General features: G+C 36.8%; 2 protein-coding genes across 4 annotated transcripts in view; both read left to right on the top strand.

The window, feature by feature from the left end:
• The window catches only part of plxdc2b (plexin domain containing 2b), a 51,790-nt gene extending 40,193 nt beyond the window's left edge, over positions 1-11,597 (top strand). For both annotated transcript variants that reach the window (XM_051900931.1, XM_051900932.1), the window contains exons 10-14: positions 1,663-1,723; positions 2,844-2,997; positions 5,237-5,275; positions 8,261-8,421; positions 9,504-11,597. In XM_051900931.1, coding sequence (XP_051756891.1) covers positions 1,663-1,723; positions 2,844-2,997; positions 5,237-5,275; positions 8,261-8,421; positions 9,504-9,623 — 535 coding nt within the window. In that variant the 3' untranslated portion in view covers positions 9,624-11,597. The remainder of the gene's footprint in view (positions 1-1,662; positions 1,724-2,843; positions 2,998-5,236; positions 5,276-8,260; positions 8,422-9,503) is intronic.
• A 575-nt stretch (positions 11,598-12,172) lies between these two features.
• Positions 12,173-25,652, top strand: nfx1 (nuclear transcription factor, X-box binding 1). 2 transcript variants are annotated; one of them, XM_051899251.1, is made up of 24 exons: positions 12,173-12,370; positions 12,875-13,810; positions 14,423-14,584; positions 14,916-14,993; positions 15,083-15,188; positions 16,279-16,350; positions 16,440-16,579; positions 16,683-16,782; positions 17,033-17,250; positions 17,976-18,073; positions 18,160-18,190; positions 18,769-18,851; positions 18,938-19,046; positions 19,173-19,292; positions 21,687-21,766; positions 21,915-22,145; positions 22,598-22,671; positions 22,941-23,039; positions 23,402-23,443; positions 23,551-23,646; positions 24,116-24,182; positions 24,280-24,425; positions 24,605-24,709; positions 25,520-25,652. In XM_051899251.1, exons 1-24 carry the CDS (start codon positions 12,349-12,351, stop codon positions 25,593-25,595), a joined length of 3,291 nt encoding a protein of 1,096 aa, XP_051755211.1. In that variant the 5' UTR covers positions 12,173-12,348; the 3' UTR covers positions 25,596-25,652. The 2 variants fall into 2 exon arrangements, with proteins under 2 accessions (XP_051755211.1, XP_051755212.1); XM_051899252.1 differs by lacking the exon at positions 25,520-25,652 and adding an exon at positions 25,091-25,228.
• The last annotated feature ends 2,125 nt before the right edge of the window (positions 25,653-27,777 follow it).

Genomic DNA, 27,777 nt, shown 5'->3' with positions numbered 1-27,777 from the left:
AATATACTAATACATTAAAATATTATCAATATGATAACTGATATCATATTATATGATAGACCTCATAAGGCCAGCGGTTGTATTCAGTGCCACATCTTTCGCACATAGAGGCTTGTGTGTGTGTGTGTGTGTGTGTGTGTGTGTGTGTGTGTGTGTGTGTGTGTGTGTGTGTTTGTGACATCAGGACACAAATTTGTATAATGAGATGGGTATGACAGGTATTACAAGGAGAGGGTGACTTATGAGGGCATTACCCCATGTCCCCATTTTTCAACAGGTTTTATAAATCCTACAGAATTAGTTTTTTTAAGAAAGTAAAAATGTGCAGTTTTCTGTGATGGGTAGGTTTAGGGGTAGTGTAGGGCGATAGAAAATACGGTTTGTACAGTATAAAAACCATTACGCCTATGGAATGTCCCCACAATTCACAAAAACACTCTGTGTGTGTGTGTGTGTGTGTGTGTGTGTGTGTGTGTGTGTGTGTGTGTGTGTGTGTGCGTGTGTGTGTGTGTGTTTGTGTTCCAGTCAGTAGCAGCTTTTAGCAGAGCTCTGCTTCCTGTTCGTGGGTCATGAAATCTCTAATCCAAAGCTTTCAGTTAGACACACACTATAGTGCCCCCTGCCACCATTGGTCAAGGTGCTTCTTTTCAAAGAGCAAGTCATGTGATTAAAGCAGTGCTTTATGTTTGCTGACTCTCACTCACACCATTTCAAGAGTTGAGTAAAAGATGCTGTTCTAAGACTCAGTTTCCAATGACTGTCAGTTTATATTACTTTATTAGATAGATTAAAGTATTTCTATCATGTTTATTTAATTGTTTTGTGCATTTATATCAACTATCATTTTATATCATTAACTATCATTAACTATCATTTTATATCATTTTTTTGATAAAATCATCAAAAAAAAAAGGATTCTTTGATTTTTGTTTACAGTGACAAGCCAAATTAAAATATTATACAAACATGCGCACATAAAATTAACTGGTTGTTTTACCACCTGTGAAGTGACTGGGAAGCAAATGTGTGTTTTCTGAGCCCAATACCTCAGCAAGAAACTGAGAGAGCTGATATGAATGTGTATATGGTGAATGGTACTGAACTGAAAAGAGATAATATTTCACAAAAAGATGAATGGAGAATAGGGAATTGCTGAAGGAAATGGAGTAAGGGTGACTGTATCTCGGCAGACATCAGGAATGTCGAGCAGCCAAGGCCCATTGTGCACCATTCTGTGTTTAAGAAAAAATGAAGGCAGGGGAGGAGGAAAAGAAATACTAGCTGTACTGCCTAATCCTGACTCTATAAGCCAGCATCTATCAGTGATATACTGCTTTAGACAGTCCTCGGTATATTTCACCGTTTTGAATTTCCTATTCTGAGCCACAGTGAACAGAGTGTTTTTAATGGAAGTTTCACAGAGGACTCGTAAATGAAAATTCATTATTATGATTTACTCACCCTTGTGTTGTTTTGAAGAAGTATTTTTTGTGGAACTCACACTTTTTGTAGAACTTCACAGTGTTTCTTAGAAGAGTTAAAAATAAGATTTCCCTGCATTGGCCACCGGTGGGATCTATAAAAGAGATCATGGAGATCATGTTTGCATGTTTATTGGCCATCTTTAAAATACTAATGACCTATTATAATTTTTTATGACAGGTGTTCCAGCGGCTTTGATCGCCATAGGCAGGACTGGGTGGATAGCAGTTGCCCAGATGAGGTGTGTATGTGGAAGTGTGTTGTTTTCTATCCTAAATCTCTGTGCCTACATGATGGATGAACTCGTCTGCCATTTCCAGAGAGAAAAAAATACCCCATGCTCTCTCTCTTTTTTTTTTTTCTCTTTCTCCTTCTGCATTTCTAAAATACTGTTTAACAGTGAAGCCCACAAATAATTAGTAATATGTATAAAAATGTGTTTTAGTTTTTTTGAGCTGTAAACATTTAATTTATTTATTTGTTTATTTATTTAGTTTTATTGGTTTGTACAGACTGGCATCTTTTGCTGTTGTTGCCTTTATTATGGAATTTGGGTAAAAGGGCATGGATTGTGTGCATTTATTTGGAAACACTTTATTTCAATAGTCCACTTTAGACATTCTACTAACTATAACTTTGCAACTACATGCCAACTAACTCATTAGACTAGAGTATTAGTAGACTGTCTGCTTAAAGGGTTAGTTCACCCAAAAATTAAAATTCTGTCATTAATTACTCACCCTCATGTCGTTCCTCACCTTCGTTCATCTTCGGAACACAAATTAAGATATTTTTGATGAAATCCAAGAGTTGTCTGATTACTCAATAGACAGCAATTCAACAGCCACTTTCAAGGCCCAGAAAGGTACTAAAGACATCGTTAAAGTAGTCGACGTGACTGCACTGGTTCAACCTGAATTTTGTGAAGCGACGAAAATACCTTTTGTGAGCAAAAACAAAACAAAAATAATGACTTTATTCAACAATATCTTCTGTTCTGTCATTCTGGTACGTTGTTTACATTCAGCACTTCCAGGTTCTAGGTCTGAACACCGGCTACATGTCAACTTATTCTACTAACCCAAACCCTACTAAACCTAACCCTAATCTAACAGTCTACTAATACTCTGAGAAGTAGCTGAAGTTGAGTTAGTTGAGATGTAGTTGCAAAGTTATTTATTGTTAGTAGAATTTCTAAAGTGGAGCATCGAAATAAAGTGTAACTGTTTATTTTTTATAATTAATTGCACTAAATTAACATGTTAAATTTATAGCCCTAATTTTTAAATAATAAAATATTGCTAACTAAACCGTACTTTAGATTTGTCAGCTTGATCATTTCACCTGTCTTTCATTCGCAGACAAAGGATAACACCTGTGACATCATCAACACTACCAATCTCAATCTACCGACCACTGCGTCAGCTGATAAGATGACCACAAGGAACAGAGGGACCACTGAGTGTCACTCTGCTCAAGCCCCAACGCACATGCCCACCAGCATACCAACAGAAGGTACTGTCATACCTAAACCAACGCACATAGCACTTAGATTGAAATATGGATCATGAAACTGATGTTACAATCCTCTGACAACAGGAAACCAACGGGTCAATGATCTAAACCATTAGTTACAAGTGACTGCTCATGGTAAGAATGCAGGAGGATAATGTTAAGAGGGCACCAATGGATTCTACATAAATCAATAGACACGGAAAAAGAAAGGCTTATTTGTGCTTTATGAGTCTGGGGAAAATCAATTCCTGGAGAAGAAATGTTCCGTGTTGAAGAACATTCGGGATATAGCTGAAGGGGTTTGCGAAAATACAACCTCATCCATATACCACTTAACTAACCACTTATATAACCTTGACCTCATGCTGTGTGCTTTGTTGTGTTTTTCTTTATGATAGGCACAAACTATCAATCTCTGAATTATGAATACACTTACACTGTAAATATTTAAAATGTAGAGGAGCAATAGCTCTACCCAAACTTCAGCACAAGAAATTAAATTTTATCATCTTCCGACTTGTTTGTCTAGTTCACATGTCAACATGAAGAAGTGATTTTTTTCTTCTAACTATTACTTGGGTATTGAGCAGTTCAGCTGTCAATGTAACACTTAACCAAATATGTCCAGGGACAAGTATTTTCTGTGGTTGTACTGAAAGCACAAATACTGTGTGACGCCACAAAGTCACTGCCAATGAGAACATATTTGAAGTTTAATGCACATTTATGAGGAGTGGGACTTTGGGCGAGTGAGATTTCACTGTGGGTGGAGCTATATAGGAAGCTGTATATAAAAGATGATGTTGGTATTTGATGTTTGTATTTGTTTCTGTCATGTCTTGAAATGAAAGGCTGGCTAGTTATGAATACTTGCTCTCTTCGCACAAGTCAGTGGCATTACCATTCTTTGTTTTTACAGGCAGGGAAAGATCTGGGTACAAAGATTACATTAGTCCCAGGGTTGCCAGGAGTCCACTTAAAGTGATTAAGTACAGTACATGAAACAATCTGTTCATCATTAACTGTTTCTCAGAACGCTCAATAAGACAGTGAATTATGAGATCATTGAAAAGGCATAAACCTCTTGTTTACACACTCTTTTCTTCTTTTCTTTTTCATTAACTGCCAGCTTACGTCATTAAGACAACAAAATTAAAAAGCTGAGAGATCCATATCGAATAATCAAGAAATTCATGCTGTATCTAAACTACATTTACTATAAAACTGTGACTCTGCTGTACACTATAAAAAGTGGTTACCTTAGAGGGACAGTGCACCCAAAAATAAAAATTCTGTCATTATTTCTCACCCTCATGTCAAAATATTTGAACACAAAATAAGTTATTTTGAAGAATGTTGGTAACCAATCCATTTTGGTTACTGACTTCCATTGTATGGACAAAAAAATACAAAAAAAAAAAAAAAAAAAACATACTATCATCTTTTGTGAAAGTAAGTCATACAGGTTTGGAACAACAAGAGGGTGAGTAAATAATGACAAAATTTTCATTTTTGGGGTTAACCATCCCTTTAAGGAACATTAGTTTTGTTGGCGTTACTTAACTTAATGTAAAGTTAATTCAGTTGTGTTAAATAATATTTTTGACCCAAGTCATATCTATTAATTTAGATGTTAACAGCATGAATCACATTTTAGATGACATTTTTTTCTGAATGAATTTGTCTTTTACAGTAATCTAGAATTAACTTTCTTCTCTCCATCTGACCCTGATCCATGTGTAAAGTATTGCAGTTAATCAGGTGATCCATGTATGTGAATGAAAAGTTTTGATGTAATATGATGTAAATGAGAAGCTTGATATCTTGCTATAACGCCACTGGCTACAGCATATACTACAGCAGCTACTATAGCATGTGCTACTTAATTCATTTCGGTTTCAGTTCTCATCAGAATTGCCTTCAGCAGATGTTGAACTGTCGGTCTCAGACAGAATCTTTTCAGATCACCAGAAAGCATATTCAAGAATCTTGGAGTGGATTGCTCATTAAAAATTTATCACAAATCCGTAACTTGCTCTCCAATCACAAATATATTCTCCAGTCTCTTTGAAGTGATCCTCACACATGTGCGACCCATTTACAGTTGTTTATGAGATATGAGTTTGTTTTTAGGGTATATGTTGTTACAATTGAGAGAAACTGTCTAGATGTGAAATAAGCTTTATTTTTCTATTTTTTCTCTCCCTCCTTCTGTCTGTTTTCTCATCTATTTTTATAGATGACACCAAGATTGCGCTACATCTCAAAGACAATGGAGGTAAGATCTTATCGTTGCTGCAGTGTATGTGGTTTCAAAGTGCGTCTGTGAACTATACAGCAACACGCTGCATCACTCTGATCTCACTTTTCTGATAAATAACATCCATTTCTCCTGCTCATGCCCAAATAAGGTCTTACTCAGTGTGTGTGTGTGTGTGGTTCAGTTATACCCTATGTTATGTGAACAAAATGTCCCCACAAAGATGGCAATATCCAAAATCCTTGTCCAAGTGGGGACATTTTTTGTGTGTATATATATGTATATATAATATGTATGCTCTCTCTCTCTCTCTCTCTCTCTCTCTCTCTCTCTCTCTCTCTCTCTCTCTCTCTCTCTCTCTCTCTCTCTCTTCTCTCTCGCTCTCTCTCTCTCTCTCTCTCTCTCTCTCCCTCTCTCCCTTACTCCTTTTCGTCTCTCCCCATGTATTCCAAGAATTCTGTTAGCATGATCCAGGTCATGTGTTTTTAATTTAGAGCAAGCTCAATATTTCTTTACCAGTCGGAAACGGCAGTCAGGGCTTGAACAGTTCATCAGTAAAGCAGAAAACAGCACATTCTGCCAATGAAAACATGTAGCCAGAAGAAAGCACTATCTTACCTAATATAGAATGATATGAATGTTGTGATTCCTGATTTAAATTTAAAAAAATATATATGTGCATTAGCAATAGATTAAAAGTAAAATAAAATCAAACTTATTAAAAGTAAAATAATATAACAATTTATGAAGATGATCACAGCCAAACAAAAGAGCCCCCTAGTTCTACCCTCTTGACACACAAACACACCATAAAAACATTTTTGACTTTAACAGATGACTTTTCACACAAAGTCAGAACAGTCTAAAGGTCTGAGCCGAGTTTGGTGGTTGTAGCTTTAAAGCTCTAGAAGGAGATGCAGTCTAAAATTTGGCTCAGAAGAAGAAGCAGAATAATAAGTTTATATAGTAGATCAGTAAGTTAGCTTTTTCAAGCCAGCTTAAATAAATAAAAAATATACAATACAGTTTGATGCAGCTAGCACAGATTTGGATAATATCATGTTAAATAAACTAAATAAACTTTTTAGTTTATTAATAAAGCATTTGCATAACAACTGTTACAAGTCACCAAACCTGTATAAATTTCTTTGTTGTGCTGAACACAAAAAGAAGAAGATATTGTGAAGAATTGTTGTGACAGTTGTGGGGTACTAGTGACTCCCATAGTATGGAAGAAAATACTAATACTAATACAACAACAACAACAAAAATACTATGAAAGTCAATGGTGCCCCACAACAAAATATCTTCCTTTGTGTTCAGAAGAACAAAGAAATGTATACAGGTTTGGAACAACTTGAGTGTGAGACCTCTTAAAATTGTGTCATTTTGTGACTGGAGCGGTGCTAATCTTACCATCTCTTTACCCTGAAATGAAGGTGAATCTGGAATATTTTCATAGGCGGAGATTTGGAGCTTGAGGTCTGTGCCAATTAAACTAAGCCAAGGCTTGATTTTATAACTGATTTAAACAAAATGTCTCCATTAGCACTGCCGGCGCTAAAGGAAAATGTCTCAATATGATTCAGATCCACTGAAGTCTAAAATTGTATTTGAAGGCATCAGATAAAGAGTGATGACTGATGGGTGACGAAACATTTGAGGGACCCACAAGTGTGACGGCACACTGCCTGGTCACAGTTTTCTGTATCTTGTTTCAGTATGACAATCATCAAGCCAGGCTGTCTTTGGCTGCTAAGCTTCAGTCTCCCCTCTTATTGAAAATAAATTACTTCCTATGCTTAAGTGGGCATGGGCACTTTTGGCTGTAATGAATAACAACCGAAACCCTGCCTCATTATTAGTTCTTCCCTGTACTGTCAGTCAATCATTTTGGCGCCTTTTGGCTTAAAGAACCGTATAATTCACTTCGTATTTGGCTTTTTTTGATAGACAAAATGGAGTTTTACTTGTACAGTCGCTCATTTATCAGATATTTCTGGACCTTAGGAAATTAGTTCACATATTGACATAACAGATACAGAGCCAAAAAATTACACAAGTCATAGCATTACATATAAAATGCATAATTGTTCAGTAAGTAACACCTGGGTACTGTAAGGATATAACAATACAGTGCACAATTTAAATGAAATATATCAATGTAGCATAAAGTTACTGACAGAAAAGAAGAGCAATGACACTCTGTCAAGATACAGTATGTGCAGCGATGTTTTCACGGATCATGGAGCCACAGATATATAAAATGAAAGATAAAGGCGTTGGAACACAATAGAAGAAATTTGGGAAAATGCCTGGTTTTTTGTCCATAAAATAAAAAGTCATTAGGTTCTGAAATGGACAAAAAAACTGCTTACTTATATTGAATATTTCAGTCTTGAATGAAAGCAGTTAATTTAGATTTCACTACATAATGGTAGTGCATTTTTAGTGAGAAACATACAGTTTTTATGATTCACATTTAAATAAAGCAGATTCAACTGACATCTTTACATTTATAATCGACACCGTAAGAAAAAGAATAAGGTTTACTACTCATTTGGTAGTCTCAAAGCTGCCACAGAGTCTGCTCAGCAGGTTTTTATAGGGGCCTGGCTTAGTGCAAAAACACAAGAACTGCAGACCATAGTAAATCTTTCTCACTGGGGCCAGTTGGAAATGTCCGTAATAGAAATTAAGATTTACGACTTTGACGCTCTTCCATCATTAATCTTTTTATCTGTCTCTTGGACAGATACAGAAGCCACAGAAACCCAAAGACGCAAACAGCATAAATTAGTTGTGGAGACAGTGCTCTCTTCTGTTCAAAAGAAGGACTACAAGATTCAACCTTCTACTGGTTTCTTGATTCATTCTCACTGAGAATATTACAAGCAGTGCAGTTATGTGTGTACAAACACAGACTGAGTCGTTCTGACAGTATGAGTGAAGTGAAATGCATCGGTGTTAAGAAGTTTAAATACGGTATAATGTGTGTTTCAGCTGCTGCAGCGAAAAGCACAGCAGAGAACAGCACTCACCCCCTGCACATGGGGCTGATTCTTGGGATGCTCCTGCTTCTGCTCATCATGGTGGCCATTGTCCTGGTGACCGTTTACATCTACCACCACCCGAGTTCTGCTGCAGGACTCTTCTTCATTGAGGTGAGAGTGTGAAGGTTTTAGTTAAATAAATAGTTCACCTAATAAAGAAATTTAAAACTGGCTAACTTCCTTTCTTCCGTGGAACACAAAAGGTAAATTTGTGAAGTGTGCTGGTCTTATTTTTCCATGCACTTACAATGAATGGGTACCGAAGCTTTCAAGCTCTAAAAAAAGTTTCAAAGACACCATAAAAGAAGTCAAGTTGGATTCATGAACAAATAATTCTGTGATTCATTTCGCAGTATTTCTGTGAATCGAATCAACTTGTTCACTGAGAACCCTGCTGAAAAATCCAGCATAAACAAGCATGTTGGTCCAGGCTGGTTTATGCTGGTTAGAACTGGTATAGTGCCGGTCTATCTGGTGACAGAACATGATTTCTCCAAGTGCAACATGTTCCTGGATGAACATCTTTGTTGATCCTGGAGCAACATTCCAATTAACCATTCAGATTTGAAGGACAAGTTTCCAGTTTATGTCAAGTTTAGGCTCAAATCCAGGGTTAGGTGGCCCTACGTCAATGTTGTTCACATATCATTTTAGGGATAACTTATGGGTATGGATAGGTTTAGGGGTAGGGATATGGTCAGGGCTAAATTTTCAGACCGGAATGTTGGTCCAACAGCACTTCTGCTTCCCATACTGGTGACCAGCAAACCAACAACCAGGATTCCATGCTCGTCTCAGCAGGCAAAACATAGCTTATGCTGGTGACCAGCAAGGAAGAACAGTTTTATGGTGCTTTTGCATCCTTGAAAGCTTCAGTCCTCATTCATTGTAGTTCAAATTAATTGTTTGCTCTACAAAGACAAGAAAGTCTGGAAAGGTCTGGAATGACATGAGGGTGAGCAAATGATGATAAAATTGTCATTTTGTGTGAGCTATTACTTATTAAAAGCAAAAAAAAAGGAATGCAGAGATCGGCAAACTGTAAAGTCAGGAATTTTTGTTGGCTTGAAAAATGTATGTAAATGTTATTACATGTAGAACCATCTAGTAGAATATGTATGTATTGACTTTGATGTGGAGTGCACATTTAAAAAAAAAAATCTTTTATCAATATCAAATTAATACAATTACAGAGACGTCCCAGCAGATGGCCTGCAATGAAATTTCGTCGAGGTTCTGGTCATCCAGCGTACGCAGAGGTAGAGCCTATGGGTCAAGAAAAAGAAGGCTTTATTGAATCAGAGCAGTGCTGAGATTTGACCTTTGACTTCTGAAGTCACACACAGCCCAGCAACTTTCTTGATGTCTAGCTACAAATCCACACATCTCAAATCATAAAGTTCCACCAACCACCGTGAACACTGATGAAACTGAAAACAGTGAGGGTGTGGTGTTTGATTGGAAGAGGCATCCACAAAACAGATGCTCGGATCCAGCTTTTAACTCTCAAAATGAAACAATCTACATTCAGTGGAAATATTCAGCAGCTTCTGATCGGTTCCTGACACAATGTAAGGAGCGGCTCTGGAAACCTTGATTGTACTGGCTAAGGCTTTGACCTTTGACCCTCAAAATCGACATTGAACTGAAGGCAGTTACATTTAATTCTCTGATTTGATGTGCCTCTCAGAGAGATTTTTCTTGCCATGACAGTTTCTAAACTGCACATTCATTATATAGACCTTTATATATCTTCAAATGGGTTTTGTAGGGTTTTTATGTTTGTTTTCCATTTTTTTTTTTTTTTTTGTCATATTCGCTTATGCTTTCATCCCTTTGATTTGAACTGATGTTTTGGAGTATGTTGGATGACTTTAGTTATAGATACTGTGCCTCTTCTTGTTTGGATACAATTGGAAAATGTTCTGTGAACAAATGTGTCAACAGTATTGAGTAACATTTTTCATCCATATTCCAACCATTTAGGACATTTTTTGCACATATCCATTTAACGCACATATATTGCTTTTTTTCTAGTATAATTTTTCCTCAACTTATGTCACTAATGCATATTTACAAGACAGGCGCTTGTGAGATTACGTGTGTGTGCGTCTTTGTTTTGATTTTTTTTTTTTTTTGCTGTTTTTGTCGTAATATTGCGGTACATAATGATTCTTTACATACATCATAGTTGAAATCAAGGATTTGGACTGATTTCCAATTGAAAGACAAGACAAGAGGTATCTACTGACAGCTGTCAGTCCTTAGCTGGACAGACATTGAGTTATTGTATAATATTTGATATAGAGCTTTCCTACTGATGTCAAGGTCATCTCAGCAACAAAGATTAGACGCAGTGGGTTTGAGAACTGCAATAATGAATTCATTTTGACTTAAATAATGTGGTTTATTACTCTACTGAAAGAGTAACACAGCAAATCACAACCTTATATGACGAATATTCAGTATGTTCTAAATAATAATAAGGATTTTGCTTTTGAAGGTTTACAATATTTATCTTTATAAAACTGAATTAAGTACGGCACATTATATTACCTTCTCCTTTAAAAATGTCTCCTAAAGACATTTTGAGTATTGTGACCAAAGACATGTCATTACACACAAACAGAATATATAGAAAGAAAACAATTGGAAAACATTTCTTTAATACTGTACAACTGGTTGAGATGGACAGTAGTAGATATTTTTGTCTTCTGTTTGATTATTTCAGCAAACCTATGCATTGGGGCAGTTCCTGAAAGTTTAATTTCTTTTTTTCAATTTCTGTTAGGCGTTTAATGCATGCATGCAAGGGAGATGTATTTGTCTCTCTTTTTTTTTTTATCCTCATAACAGGGTGGCTCACCAAAAATCAAGGTCTAAATTCTATTTTTATCAACTTTCTTCACTGGAAGACCTGATTATTTTCAGCAAATGTAACCTGAATGTGTATGTATGTGTGTGTGTGACATTGAATCTATCTGAATGTATATGAGTGCACACTAATGTGAGGTCTGAAGTGGATGCTTATTTTGTGAAATAATCTCAAACAATATGTTTGTTGAATGAGATCAATTTTCTTTTCAGCAGTGATGTCTGCTATCAGAAATCTGGGAAACAAACATATTAGCGACCTGCATTTTTGATAATCATAATCATCATGTTGTGCCACACATTGGGAGACAGTGAAATACACAATGCTGTAATCTGTGTACTCTTGTGTTACTACTGTCAATTTGATTACATAATAAAATTTGATTAAATAATAAAGTTGTTTAAACTGACAACTTTGTCTCATGCACCTGGTCATCAAAATGAATTACTCCATTTCTGATTCTGTTTTAAAGGCTATTATATGGCTATATTTATGCATATTTATAATAGTTACATCAAAGTAAATATGACCAAATAATAGCATGCAACTGCACACACAATATATAAGTCAAATTGCGTTCTCCCATCCTATTCTTCATCATGTCCCTTTAGGGCCTCCTTAGGATCCTATGTATAGTTTATTTGATAAAGTAAAGGTTTCAGTTACCAATGCCATTGTAGAAATGCTCAATTCACAATTAGCAGTGATTACTATATTCCGAAAGAGTCCAATAACAAGTGGGTTTAATAGCGAGTAAAATGCTGCTTGTCATGTGATCTCCGATACTATTATTTTCTTTATATGCAGGAAAATAATGAAAGAAATACTTAATACTGATTAACATTTTTCTGAAAATGACTCATGTTTTTTTTTTTGTAATGTAACAGTACATGTAACTATTAGTGAAAAGCATAAGTTGTATAAAATAAAATAAATTTGACATCTCGTAAAATATTTCGCGAGTCATAGCTGTGACGCTGCAGTCACGTGTCTCTCTGTCAGCGACCTCTGATTGGACGAGCAGTGTCAGCACAACTAGCACCAACTCAGCCAGTGAGTGTAGTTCATAAACAGTTATTCTTTATATCGGCTTCTCAGTGTAATTATCATATACTCAGCAGTTCTGAGGAAATCTCGCCTAATCTGTCTTGAGTTCTGGCTGAATGGCTGAAGCCTCCGTTACAGGTAAGCGGTTATGGCTACTCGCCTCATAACGGCTAGCTGTAGTGAAGTGTGTGTGTGTATTGACAAATGTGACTGTGAATTCAGCCTTTTATATCAGCAATTTCTCAGTATTTGAGAAAATAAAATAAAATAAAATAAAGAGACGTTTTGTAACATCTTTACGTGATTTATTTCACAGTTTAGAGAATAATATTTTACCAGTCATTGTCACGTCACGTCCATAAGGTCGAAGTGAAAGGAAGTTGGTTAACAAGTTAAAAGCACGTAAGAGTGTCAGTAAATTTATGAATCTTATTTCCATCTGGTCGATACTCGACAGACCTTCTGACAATAGAGAGAAAATCAGGTGATAGGCTTCTTTGCCATGTGACGTTACAGCTTGTTGCAAAAAAGCTGTGTCAGTAGTGTACATAGCATTCAGTCATGGCTATATAGATAATGCTATAGTAATAAAGTCAAAGGGTAAAAAAAATGAACCTGTTAACCGTTTGTCTTCACGTTTAGACGCATCCAAGTTGAATCCAGAGTCTGCTGAGTTTGTACCGCAAGCTAAATCCAAGCAGCCTCACTCTAGGGGAAGTTCCAGGCAGCTGGACCACAGTCAGGACTGGAGGGCTCATCATGTTAGGCCTCATCATCACTTTAGGCAGTTCAGCGAGACTGATCACAGTCAAAATGAGTTCGAAAACCCTGCCAACAATATATTACCCCCTCCTGATTTTGCCACCAGAGGAGGCCTAAGAGGTAGAGGCAGAGGAGGAAGACAAAGAGGAGGACGAGTAGATGGTAGGCGCAATAATGATCGTCACCTCCAGAGTGAAAGATGGACAAAACCTGGAAGTGATAGTGACTGCTCAGGATGGGGCCGTGGAGCTGGTGGTCCTAAGCATCCCAACACACCCACTTCTAACAGATCGACAGATGAGGAGGAGAAGAAGGAAAAAACAACCGTGGAAGCAGACGTTACTAAGTCTTATCGAGACAGCCGACGGAAGAATCCCAACAAAGTGAGAGCTGAGAGATCAATAAAGGAGCTTCAGCCCAGGGATAGGGAGGAGAACCAGGAAAATCAGGCTGCTGGAGGAGAAGCAAAGCCTGCAGCAGTTTATGAACATCCAGAGCCTGGGCAGAGGAACCATAAGGGATGGAGAGGTGGAGACCGCCGCATGCAGCCCAGTTCCCGGAGGAAAGGACCGACCCTCAACCACGGGATTGAGGGTAACTGGAGAGAAAGAGAACCTGCTCAGATCAGAGGGGAGGAGAAGAGAGGTGCAGAAGATGACGGTGGAAGACATGAGGAGACAAACAGGAACAGAGAAGGTGCGAGAGGGAAACAGCCACTACTGCAGAATCCAGGACCGAGGAGAGGTGGAGGTCCTGAGCGAAGAACAGGACCGGTGAAGCGCATGGAGCCTCCCAAAAGCAAAGAAACACAGACAGGTGATGTGCTTTAGGTCAAGACGTTCACACATATACAAGTGCTTGTTTTGTTTGGCACCTTCTTTACAAATGATTGTCACTTCTCTAGAACCTACAGTTACAGTGCTCCCTGTTCATAAATAAATAATAATTAAAGGACAAGTTTGCTGATTTTTAACCAGCTTTGTATTGTTGCATAGTCAGTATTATATAAATGAACAATGTGTACTCCTCATCCATGTTACCTGTTGTCAGATCTACCCACTTATTTGACACAAAACATGTCATTTTGCATCATATGGTGGACTTTTGACAGCGCCCCCGGGCTTTTGGTAAAACTAAAGATTGTATTTCTGCATTTTGACAGTCAGATGGACAAAGGGGCAGTGCCCAGTGCATTATGGGTATTGAAGTTTTCCTACCTTTATGGCAAAAGGGAATGCAGCAGCCCTATTTTTCTGTTTTCTCTAGTCACTGATTTAAAAATTGCTTTATTTAAAGCCCATCTTGACAACTGTGAATTACCCCTTTAATAATGGACAAATTTCTGAGTCTGACAGTATTTCTGTGTCTCTTTTAATGACAAGCTTTTTAACATCATTTTCAACATTGTTTGTGTGTATATTTATATAGGTTGTCTAATTGAGCAGCTGACGGAGGAAAAGTATGAGTGTATGGTCTGTTGTGAAGTTATTCGGGTCATGGCTCCAGTTTGGAGTTGTCAGAGCTGTTTCCACGTATTCCACCTTAACTGTATTAAGAAATGGGCTCGATCTCCTGCATCTCAAGCTGATGGTACGTTAATCGACTCTCACCTCTGTATAGCTGCCATTAGAAGAGTCCCGCTTAGGACTGCGTATGTGCATTGGCAGGACCAACCTGAAATATGCTTAAGGCTATTTGAGTGTAAGAAGCCAACATTTATGAAACAGATTATGTCAAATTTTGTTTATTTGAAATATGTGATTTTTGGTGAGAAATTTTTGAGATTTCAGTATTTCCCCAATTATAGTAGATAGGAGTTGGTCCTGCATGCCCGAAATAGCTGCCTGGAGTTATTACAAATATGTTCACCAAGTGACCTGAAAATTGAAATTTTTAAATTGAAATGGTTCAATATTTACAGATGGCACTGAAGGCTGGCGTTGTCCTGCATGCCAGCATGTGGCACTGAAAGCCCCGAATGCATATACCTGCTTCTGTGGTAAGATTATTCTGTGTTCTGCACTCCACATGATGTTTTGTATGAATCTTTCGAAATTTGTAACATGAGAATTTCATTTAAATGGACAGGGAAGGTTACCAATCCTGAGTTTCAGCGCACTGAGATCCCTCATAGCTGTGGAGATATGTGCGGAAAAAAGAGGAGTGGAGCGGAATGCAATCACCCCTGTAACATGTAAGAGCCCAGCCGCACAAAACCATGTAAATCTGATAAATAGACTAGTGGGTTGTTTTTGAATGTAAAAAAAAATTGTCATGTAAACACCCCCTAAATATGCAGTCACATTTTCTGTTGATAATTGGCTAATTTCAATAGGAATCCATCATGTTCTCAGGAGTTTTGTGTGAGGGTGAAAAAGTTCCCCACACAGATTTTGCTTGCATTCAAGTTGGTCACACAAATGTGCTGTGTTGACCAATAGAAAACTGCTTAGTTTGAAAGTGACTTCTGTGTTAGCGGTAATTTATTAATTGCACTATTAACAATAAACAGTGAAACCAGCTTAATTATACATTGCTTTCTTAAAGGATTAGTCCACTTCAGAATTAAAATGTCCTGATAATTTACTCACCCCCATGTCATCCAAAATGCTTATGTCTTTCTTTCTTCAGTCGGTTTTTGAGGAAAACATTCTAGGATTTTTCTCCATATAGTGGACTTCAACAGCTACCAACGGGTTGAAGGTCCAAATTGCAGTTTCAATGCAGCTTCAAAGGGGCTCTACATGATCCCAGACAAGGAATAAGGGTCTTATCTAGCAAAACGATCGGTCATTGTCTAAAAAAAAAAAAAAAAAAAAAAAACATTTATATACTTTTTAACCACAAATGCTTGCACTGGGTTTTTTTTTTTTTTTTTTAATAAAGAAATGACTGATTGTTTCTCTAGATAAGACCCTTATTCCTCGGCTGTGATCGTGTAGAGCCCTTTGAAGCTGCATTGAAACTGCAGTTTTGACCTTCAAACTATTGGTAGCTGTAAAAGTCCTCTATATGGAGAAAAATCCTGGAATATTTTACCTTAATTTCTTTTCAACTGAAGAAAGAAAGACATAAACATCTTGGATGACATGGGGGTGAGTAAATTATCAGGAAATTTTAATTCTGAAATGAACAAATCCTTTAAGAGCGACTACTCAACTAGTCATTGAGGTAATTCACTTTCTTTTTAAATTGTTTGCACATCCTTAATTTTGTCTATATTTATATAAGTGTAATGACATTGGTCTTTCTTGCGTGCTAAGGCTTTCTCTTGTGCTTTGTAGCTTGTGCCATCCTGGGCCCTGCCCACAATGCCCGGCTTTTATCACCAAATCCTGCATTTGTGGGAGAATGAGGTACTATTAACTATTTCTAATTAACTATGGTTGCAATAATTTACCCGAATATATGCAGGCAAAACAACAGCGTTTTCTTGTCTGTGCAGTAAACAGGTACGTTGCAGTCAGGCAGGACCTTTGCTTTGTGAAGACGTCTGTGGGGCTCTTCTGAACTGCTCACAGCACTCCTGTGCCCAGGTGTGCCACTCAGGGCCATGCCAACCCTGCCAATTTCGTGTCCAGCAAGGTAAGTACAGTAGTCTATGTGAAATTTCATTGGTTTCAGAGTCTATTCAGTCATCTAATTTTATACATTGTAATTCTCCAGCAATGTCTTTGTACTCTTTCAGCCTGCTTTTGTGGTGTGGTGTTCAGGGAGGTGGCATGTGGAACTGATCGTGAGAATTTTGATGGATCAGGATATTTCTCCTGTTGCAAGCCTTGTGGAAAGTATGTACTAACGTAAAATCTCCTCACTTGTCAATGTATGAAATTAATCATTTTGCTGTATGCGGAGCCTTGATATCAAACTTACCTTGTGTATCTTGTGTAGTCTTTTTTAATAATGTGTTCATTAATTATTTTTGGCCTGTTTGACCTTTTACTTTTGGTTATTTTCTAAAGACATTTGTATTCATTAATTTTGCATGCATTTTCAGTAAATGTTTGTGAGCTCTCATCTCTCAATCTGTTGCTCTAGGATGCTAGACTGCCAGTCTCATCGCTGTCAGCAGCCATGCCATCCTGGGCAGTGCCAGCCATGTGCACTCAGCCCCAAGCTGGTACGCAGTTGTTCATGTGGACAGACTCCACTCTCTAAGCTTCTAGAGCTCGGCTACCCGGAGAGAAAGACTTGTACTGACCCCATCCCCTCCTGTGGCAAGACCTGCAACAAGCCACTGCCATGTGGAGATGCTGGTATGGGCCTTTTTTTTTTTTTTTGTACATAAATAGAAAACAAAAATGATTTTTCTGATCTCTGTTAAAGTCACCATGAAATCAAAATTGACAGATTCTATTTTGTATGGAATATTGAAATGTTTATTATAAATGATCTATGCATGTCATTATTTTTTTTAAATTAATGTACCCTCTTAATATTTCATCAAAAACATGAACTTCCTCTACCCCTCACAATGACATCTCATCTCTGATGATGTGCACCAATAATTCCTCCCCTCCAGCAACCTGTCACTCACATGAGATCGAAGCAATTAGCAAATGATAATGATCAAATCAATTCCAATTGACAAAATCAAGTTCTGCCCTACATTTTTTTTTTTTCCTCATTCCAGAAGCTGTTTCACTCAGATATACGTCACTATAGGAAAGAAAAGGTTTTGAGAAACCTGTTTGGAAACAGCTAGCAGAGTATTCTTGAGTCATACACACATTTAAATAGTTTATGACTTAGTTATAAGTTAACAGTCTACATTTTATTGTCATCTTGTTACAATATATTGGCAGAATATTAAATAATTACATTTTTGATTATTTCAAACTCAATGAAAGAGTGTGACTAGAGTTGGGAGTAAATACTTGACATTTTCATTGTCTTACATAAGCATAAAGTGTAACATTTTCAACACAAAACTGTTCAAAATTCTTATTTCTTTTTTTTTTTCTTATTTCTTGATCTGTAGATTCTATCCACTTGTGTGAAAAGCTCTGCCATGAGGACAGCTGTGGGCCATGCTCTTTGACATCCTCTATTAAATGCAGATGTGGCAGTAATAGCAAGGTTGGACGGCTATTGTACAGCTGCACAAAAGTCAAAGAAGTTCTGAAAACTGCAAATGCAATTCATACTCTGTTCTGTCTTTATAGGAAGTTCCTTGTGCAGTGATTCAGACTGAAGGTAAGGTGTGGGTGATTGTGGGACAACAGGGTGGTTATTTATGTAACTAACACTTTGTAACACGTTATATATAGTATTCCAGAGTAGCAATTGTAATGTTAAAGGGTTAGTTCACCCAAAAATGAAATTTCTGTCATTTATTACTCACCCTCATGTCTCCAAACCTGTAAGACCTTCGTTCATCTTCGGAACACAAGATATTTTTAATAAAATCCGAGAGGTTTCTGACCTCCCAATACATAGCAATGTCATAACAAATTTCAAGGCCCAGAAAGGTAGTAAAGACATCGTTAAAAATAGTCGACGTGACTACAGTGGTTTAACCTTAATTTTATGAAGCGATGAGAATACTTTTTTTGCACAAAAACAAAACAAAAATAACGACTTTATTCAACAATTTCGTCTCTTCCCTGGCAGTCTCCTACGCTGTTTACGTTGTATAGACAGTGCAGTGCTTCCGTGTTCTACGTCAGTCTCTCGGATTTTCTTACAGGTGTGGAACGATATGAGGGTGAGTAATTAATGACAGAATTTTCATTTTTGGGTGAACTAACCCTCTAATGTGCTGTCCTCTACAGAGGACATGGTGTTTACCTGTGAGAAACGCTGCATCAAGAAGCGCTCTTGCGGCAGGCACAAGTGTGGAGAGTTGTGTTGTGTGGTAAGTCTTTTATATTTTCATGAAAGTTTTATCAGGGTGCAATAATCCCAAGGGTGTTGTAAGTAAACATTCTATCTCTTTATCAGGATATGGAGCATAAGTGCTCAATGATTTGTGGCTACAAGCTTAATTGCGGTCTACACCGATGTCAGGACCTTTGTCACCGTGGCAACTGCCAGCCTTGTTGGCAAACCAGTAAGCTTTAGCACCAGGGTGATGCTCATGTATTGAATCTTTCTCTAAAGAGCCTGGCCTTCAAGAACATCTTTATGTATGTCCATCCCTTTTCTTCATATCAGCATTGTGTGTGTTTTCTCTAAGGTTTTGACGAGTTGGCATGCTACTGTGGGGAGACTGTGCTCTTCCCGCCCATCCCTTGTGGAACCAGACCTCCTGAATGTAAAAACTTGTGTACCCGGAGTCATGATTGTGATCACCCAGGTACTCCTGTCTGATCAGACAATCACAGATATTCTCAGTAACAGATATATGTGAAGATAGATAGATTTATACTACGGGTGTAACAGTACACAAACATGACGGTTCAGTATGCATCCAAGCTTTATAATGGCAGTGAGCGGGATCAACGACTATGAGCTGAAGAAACTGCATCCATCCACTCCATCTATCATAAACGTGTACTCCACACGGCTCTGGGGGGTTAATAAAGGCCTTCCGAAGCGAAGCGATGCGTTTGTGTAAAAAAAAAATCCATATTTGACAAGTTATGAGGTAAAATATCTAGCTTCCGCCAGACCGCCTTCCGTATTCAACTTACGAAGAAAGTGTAAAATTCTCGCAGTTCAAACCGCTTGCATTACGTTTCCCTATTGAGGTTACGGAAAAAGCTTAACTGGCGCAACGCCAGTTCCGATTTTTCCGTAACTTGAATACGGAAGGCGGTCTGGCGGAAGCTAGATATTTTACTTCATAACTTGTTAAATATGGATTTTTTTTTTTTTTTTTTTTTTTTTTTTACACAAACACATCGCTTCACTTCAGAAGGCCTTTATTAACCCTCCGGAGCCGTGTGGAGTACGTTTATGATGGATGGATGTAGATGAAAGCACTTTCTTCAGCTCATCGGTCTCACTCACTACCATTATAAAGCTCAGATGCATCAGGATATTTATTAATATTTCTCCGATTGTGTTCATCAGAAAGAAGAAAGTCATATACACCTAGGATGTTTTGAGGGTGAGTAAAGCTTGGGGTAATTTTCATTTGAAAGTCAACCTATCCTTTAAGGATAAAAAAAAAAAAAATCTCTTAGCTAATGCTGTAAACTATATTGGGAGCCTTTCTTACACATTAGTATAATATTAAATGTTACAATTAACAACAGAGCCCAAATTATTAAATTCAGTTGTTATTTATTTTTAAATATAATAATCAACACTCAAATAAAAAACAACAAAAAAAGAAAACATGCAAATTGCACAAGGCAGGTTTTGCAAACTTGCATTAACTTCTATATCTAATTATAAAGTTAACTTTCTACTCCAATTCATTTTTGAAATATGATCATTTGCAAAGTGGCTATCATAACTTGTTTTCATTACAAATTTATTTAAACATATATTAAATCATCAAGACATTACTAACAAGTTAAGTAAATATAATGAATAGGCTAATATAGTGTATATAAGAAATTCTCCTCTACAGTTATTTTTTTCTAATGAACAAAAACGAAATGTCTGAGGTAAATGTAATACTACATGAGATATTCTCAAGCTGTTTTATTGATATCTTTCCGCAGTTGAAACACTGCTTGCGAGATTACATGTGAACATATCAATCATCGTCTCTTCTTCTGCGCTTTTTATTGGTAGCAAAAAGTGTTGCATTACCGCGTGTGCCCCTTCTGGATTGGAGTGTGAATCGCCTGTGACTGATTGTATTCATCGGGTTCGGAATGAATACATGTACCGTTACACCCCTAATTTATACACACATATATGGTTGATTATGAAAGTTGTCAGTTTGTATGTTCCTACCCTTGACATTTTTCAGTTCAGATACAATTCAGATACACTACTGTTCAAAAGTTTGTGGTCAGTCAGTTTTTTTATTTATTTATTTATTTATTTTTTTTATGTTTTTGTAAGAGGTCTCTTATGCCCTTTCCTCCAGTCTTCAGTGTCACATGATCCTTCAGAAATCATTCTAATATTATGATTTTCTGCTCAAGAAACATTTATTCGGTAACACTTTACAATAAGGTTCATTAGTTAACATTAGTTAACTTAATTAGTTAACATGAACTAATAATGAACTGCACTTCTACAGCATTTATTAATCTTTGTTAATGTTAATTTCAACATTTACTAATACATTATTAAAATCTTGTTAACATTAGTTAATGCCCTGTGAACTAAAATGAACAAACAATGAACAACTGTATTTTCATTAGCTAATGTTAACAAAGATTAGTAAATACAATAACAAATGTATTGCTCATGGTTAGTTCATGTTAGTTTATACATTAACTAATGCTTAACTAATGAACCTTATTGTAAAGTGTTACCATTTATTCTTATTATCAATGTTGAAAACAGTTGTGCTGCTTAATAGTTTGCGGAAACTGATATATTTTGTCAGGATTCATTGATGAATAGAACGTTTGAAAGAACAGCATTTTTTTTTTTTTTTTTAAATAGAAGTCTTTTGTAACCGTGTTAAAGTCTTTACTTTCACTTTTGTCAACTTAATGCTTGCTTAATGAAAATATTATTTTCTTTTTAAAAAAATCTCACTGACCCCAAACTGTTGAAAAGTAATATGAATTGTAAAGGTTGTGCAGCTGATGGTTTTGTTTATATGATTTTCCCATAGTGTTCCATTCATGCCATAGTGAGGAAAGATGTCCTCCCTGTACCTACCTCACTAAGAAGTGGTGCATGGGTAATCATGAGGTAAAAAGACATTTTTAAAACAAGCCAGTCTTCATATTTTTTTTTATTACATTTTTAAGCATAGCATGTAAAAAGTGAGTAGTTTTAAATGCAATGAATATCCCATCAAATCCTATTTTTTTCAAGGAATCTTCACATTTCTCCCTAGCAAAGGAGTAATCTCCCATGCCACCTGCAGGACATCTCGTGTGGTTTAGTATGTGATAAGCTCTTACCCTGCGATTCTCATCGGTGTAAGAGGATATGCCACCGCGGGGAATGCCAGGCAGAGGGAGAGTGTAAGCAGCCATGCACTCATCCTAAACCTGGCTGTGGGCACCCCTGTGCTGCTCCCTGCCATCCGGGAATCCCCTGTCCACCCAATATCTGCACTGCCAAGGTACAGCCTTTCTCTCTTCCTAAATCTACTCAGTAGATTATTGATGGGACATGCAGTTATTGCTCAAAGCGGCCGTTTGTTTCCTCAGCTGTAGCCTGATCTGATTCCTTTAATTCCTCAGCTGCAGGGTGCTTATGGTCTGGCATGTGCTCACAGACAAACTTTATAGGTTATGCAAAGTATTGGGTTGAAGAAGTAAATTATGGTTTTCACATACATGTATTATAGCTGTTTGTTATAGCTTGTCACAATTAATCTTCAGATGATTTGTTGTTTTCAAGTGTAGAAAACAGATCAAAAGAGCAGATTCTCTTGGCACAAGAATTGCTCTTCGGCTATATATTTTATTTTTGTAAACACTTTAATTTTCTGTACACATTATTTACCAAAAAAGAATCAAAATGGTGAGTCTTGCGTTATACTCATACGTATTTCCCATTTTCAATCTCTAGGTGGCACTGCAGTGTGACTGTGGCCGCAAGAAAGAGACTGTCCCTTGTGCTGATGCAGCCAGTTCCTACCAAAGGTTAAAACTCAGCATGCTATCAAAGCATTCATAGACATTCAGTGTAATTTAGTATAGTTGTTAAGCTTTATGTTGATAATTTGGCTGAATCAACAGCAGTTTCTTTTCTATCTTATTCTTTTTTTCCCCCGCTAAACACTGATGGTTGTACAGTCACAGCAAGTTGATACATATAAAATGAATGATACACATTTGCAAATAAGACTGCAGCTAACAGTGTCAGACATTCTTGTTGATCAGAGGTCAATTTTCATCTCTATATTCTGCAGATATGCAGCTATTTCCGTGGCCAGTAAGCTGTCAGATATGCAGCTGGGAGAGTCTGTTGACATTGGACAGCTCACAAAGAAGGAGCAGAAAAAGGCTAGGTATACTAAAGCTTGCACAACTGCTTGTTTTTATCAGTCGTCCAGAAGAGTAGTCTGTGGGTCACTGTTTACCTTATGTAAATGACAACATAAGTGATCTTTGCTTCTTCTGACAAGTTTAAAAGAGAGCAGGGAACTTAACATTCACCAGACACAAAATACAAGTAAAAATGATTTTGGTTATTTAAATACATTTCCAGTGGCTGTTAATTTCATAAGAAACTTCATTGTAATACATTGTTTAAAATAAATAAAGAAAATCTGTCTTACGGTAACTTTTACCTCAGAAGTTGGAAGATGTGTTGTTAGTAATACGATTCAGTTGTGGAGTAACCTTTTTATTTTGACGTTCTCTTATTCAGATTGGAGTGTGATCAAGAGTGTGCTACACTGGAGAGGAACAGGTGATTTTGTCATCTTTATTTACACATCCCTCAATCTGTGCCTGTATATATTACTAGATGTGTCTATGTGGCTGCGCTGGTTTTGATGTTTTCTGTTTTGCCTCTAGACGGCTGGCTGAGGCCCTGCAGATTGATCAGTCTGTGGATCCCTTCAACAAGTCACTGTCTTCCAAATTTACTGACTCTCTCAAAGAGGATGCAAGGTAGTTCAAATTCTAAAATAGTGCAAGAATGCACCAACAGCACACAAATATATGGCATGGCAGTATGAGACATTACGATAAAGGCACCAACCATTTTACTGAAATACTTCTGTTGCATTCTTGAAAGCAGCCTTGCAGTTTGATTCATTACACTTTGAAGGTTCTATTGCTTGCCAAATGTACAAACTGTACAGGACTGTTTTCAAAAGGATCCATGCTCCAAACATAAAAATTGGGATCATATCCTGTTTTTAAAATGAACAAATTTACTAACTTTTATTTTCTTGTCTCAACATTAGTAGTAACTGTGCACTAAAGCATTGGCAGTAGAGTTTGGGTTATTGCACACATTTGCTTTGACAGTTTAAAGAAAAACTGCAGAATGTACACACAAATGTTAAATGTTTAGTCTACCACAGAGCTAAGTGAAGGCCTGAACACTCACACTTATTTATTTTTTTTAATACAGGAAAGATTTCAAGTTCGTCAGTGAAATTGAGGAAGAGATAAAAAATTTAGTTGAACTGGCTAATAAGGTAAGATTTAGACTAATAATCACTTCATAAATAGTTCTTTAAAATCAACTATCCAAACGCATAATTTTTAGAGCTCTGTAATTGTGTTTTTCCACAGGGTAAACAATCTAAAAGGAGTCACTGTTTCCCACCTATGAAGCGTGAACACCGGAGAATTATCCATGAGCTAGCTGAGGCATATGGTGTGGAAAGTGTCAGCTATGATAGCGAACCTAAGCGCAATGTAGTGGTCACTGCCATCAGGTCAGCAGAAACTATAAAATTTTAGATTAGGCTTTTAACTGTTATATTGAAAACTATTCTTTTGGTAAGCATAAAAGCAAACACAAGTAAACTTAAAGGATGTCTCCCAGTTAAGCATATTCCCTGTTGGTAGCATTGGGTACTTTTGAACATGATTGTTTTATATGTTGTGTTTTCAGAGGGAAAGCAGCATGTCCCAACACTAGTCTGGCTGCTTTGATTGATAGGGAAACTGTTACCAGAGCCCCTCCTCCCATTGCCCACATCAAACAACACAACAGCAAGTATGTTTGCACACATCTCACCACTACACGACTGTTCAAAAGTTTAGCGTTTGTAAGATTTTTATTTTTTTTTGAAAGAGGTCTCTTATGTTTACCAAGGCTGCATTTATTTGATCAAAAATACAATACAAATAGTAATATTGTGAAATATTACAATTTAAAATAAGAGTTTTCTATTTGAATATATTTTAAAATGTAATTTATTCCTGTGATGGAATTTTCAGCATCGTTACTCTAGCCCTCAGTGTCACATGATCCTTCAGAAATCATTCTAATATGATGATTTGGCGCTGAAGAAACATTTCTGATTATTATCAATGTTGAAAACAGTTGTGCTTCCTAATATTTTTGTGGAAATGATTTTTTTTTTTTTTTTTTCAGACTCTATGATGAATAGAAAGTTCAAAACAACAGAATTTATTTGAAATAGAAATTGTTTGTAATATTATAAATGTCTTTAATGATGCATGTAATGCGTCCTTGTTGAATAAAAGCATTAAATCTTACTCGCCCCAAACATTTTAACTGTAGTGTATATGATTACTCTATAAGTCCCTATCATAAATTATCAGTATGATTATTCATATGAGCTTCTGATACTGTTATGATGTGGACTGTCTAAAGTCCTCTGGTAAATCAACAGTCTTGTCATTCATAGTAAATAATAGCCTACTTATTGGTATGGCCTGAACAGAGGTCCCCCCCCCCCCCCCCCCCCCCCCCCCCATTCATATTGTGGATTAATGTAATATTTTGTTGAGTGTAAAGTGTATCATAACTAATAAAGTTATTTATTCACATTTGTTTCAGGGCTGAAAATAGTAACGCTTGGATGAAACCATCTAAAGAGGAGCCCACAATTGATTATTTTGATGTGCAGGATTGATATGAAATTTTGAATAGTCATTGTAATAATAATCACAAAATAAAACTGTCCAAAGTCCATAGACTTCTTTTCACTATAGCGTCAGATTTCTGAACACAAAGAAAGTGAGAATCTAGAGCTGTGATTTGTGGGCATGTTTGTTAGGTTTACCAAAAAGCAAACATCTATGAGTTAAAATTAATGTGGTTTCTGTGCACATCCTAAGTTAAAAACACATTGAAATACTGGATGTATTTGCAGTGTTGGGGTAACGCATTACAAGTAATGGTAGCACTTTATTTTTACACTCCTGTTTTGCATGTACATACTATGCACTTATTGTAGTAATGACATTAACTGGGTAAAAACTAGGTACTAACCCTGTACCTACCCCTAAACCAAACATGTAGTTACCTTACTTTACTCAGTACTTTCGTGAGTAAGTACACTGTAAGTACATTGAAAGTGCATGTACTGTAAAATAAAGTGCAACCCAAGTAACTATGGTGCGTCTGAATTCATGTAATGCCTATGTATTACATTTTAATTTGAACTTTGTGACCGTTTAAAAAGTGTTCTATATAGTATGAATGTGTGTAGTATGAATGTAATCTGGAAGTACTACATCCTCCATGTTGTCGTTATCACGTGACCTACCAGCGTTAGTTGTGTCGCTTCACCTCCATTCATAAGTCATCTCCCGTGGTCTCATGGGATAGTAAAGTGTCCATCGGATGTGCACTTCAGAATCTCGCCAGAAGTAGTAGGTCATCCGGGGACTTTTTGCCTACTGTTTTTCGATTACTATGGGCCTGTCCAAATACCACACTTGCGGTCTTAGCACTTGACCACTTGTCTACTTACAAGGTTTTTCCTGTATTTGGCCCAAGTGTTCAAGCGGGTGTGAAGACTGCAAGTGTGTGTAGAACTTTTGATTACCCAATGGGACACACTTATAGTCTTAAAAAAATGCTAAGTGTAAAAAGTGTTTACAGAGCTTCAATACTTTAAAAATAAAGTTTAAAATAAACTTCTAAATGTGTGTTCAGTAGTCCCTTTAACAGATGATAATTTAGTAATTGTGGTGCTTCTAATCAAGTGATAAAAAGCCGTTGCAAATGATGTACAAAATACACATACTCATCTTTGCACCAATAAAGTGTTCAAAACTTTGTTTTACTAACAAATTATATGTTTTATCTAATTAATTAAACTTACAGTGGAACGTTTCCTCGATATTTTGCTATTTCGGGACATGAGAGTTCCCGAACATGATGCACGATGGGATACGCTTACCCTCGAATACCGCTCCGAAGCAGTATTCAAGATAGTGTTAGTTTAGTGTGCATTAAGGGCACAGAGAGAGCTTTGCCGTTTTTAAGTCCTGGGACGGTCTTGCGCACTTCCAGTTGCGTGCACGCGCTCTCTAGTTGCCAAGACCGCAAGTGTTGGTTTTTGGACAGGCCACTATGAATTCGGACATACTACTGTTTTTTTTTATGCTATATATAGTAGGGAAGTATTCGATTTCGGACGCAGCGCTAGTAAGTAACGCATTACTTGTTTATTTACAACTTAATGTCTTGGTTACTTTTTCAAATAAGTAACGCAAGTTACCTGTCCCTATGCTGAGAGAAATCGGGAGTAAATGGAGGTGTTGTGTGCGCTGTGTAAACATGATGGTTATTGTAGTTCTAGACTAAATGTGAACATGCATTTACTCATCTCACTTCTACAAAAACAGATTAAGTATTTCTCAAAATGAATAAAAACAGTGAAATGCAAATTCAGAACATCACGCAAACTGCAATTAAATGTTAAATACAAAAATACTTCTCACTTTATTAGCCAGTGTCTTTGCTGCTAACATTTGATGATCCAGTTCAACCATACTACTAAGTAAAAATTACTTTAGATAAATATCACATTTGTGTCTTTTTTTTTTTAAAGAGTTTTTAAAGGGTTAGCTCACCCAAAAATGAAAATAATGTAATTTATCATCACTTATCCTCATGTCGTTCTACACCCGTAACGCCTTCGTTCATCTTCGGAACACAAATTAAGTTATTTTTGATCAAATCCGATGGCTCAGTGAGGCCTCCATAGCCAACAATGCCATTGAACTTCTCAAGATCCAGAAAGGTACTCAAAAAACATATCTAAAACAGTTCATGTGAGTTTAGTGGGCCAATCTTAATATAAA

Source organism: Ctenopharyngodon idella, chromosome 7, assembly GCF_019924925.1.
Source record: "Ctenopharyngodon idella isolate HZGC_01 chromosome 7, HZGC01, whole genome shotgun sequence".
In the NCBI taxonomy this organism is placed as follows: Eukaryota; Metazoa; Chordata; class Actinopteri; order Cypriniformes; family Xenocyprididae; genus Ctenopharyngodon; species Ctenopharyngodon idella.
This window is presented reverse-complemented; position numbering and strand designations above follow the sequence as displayed.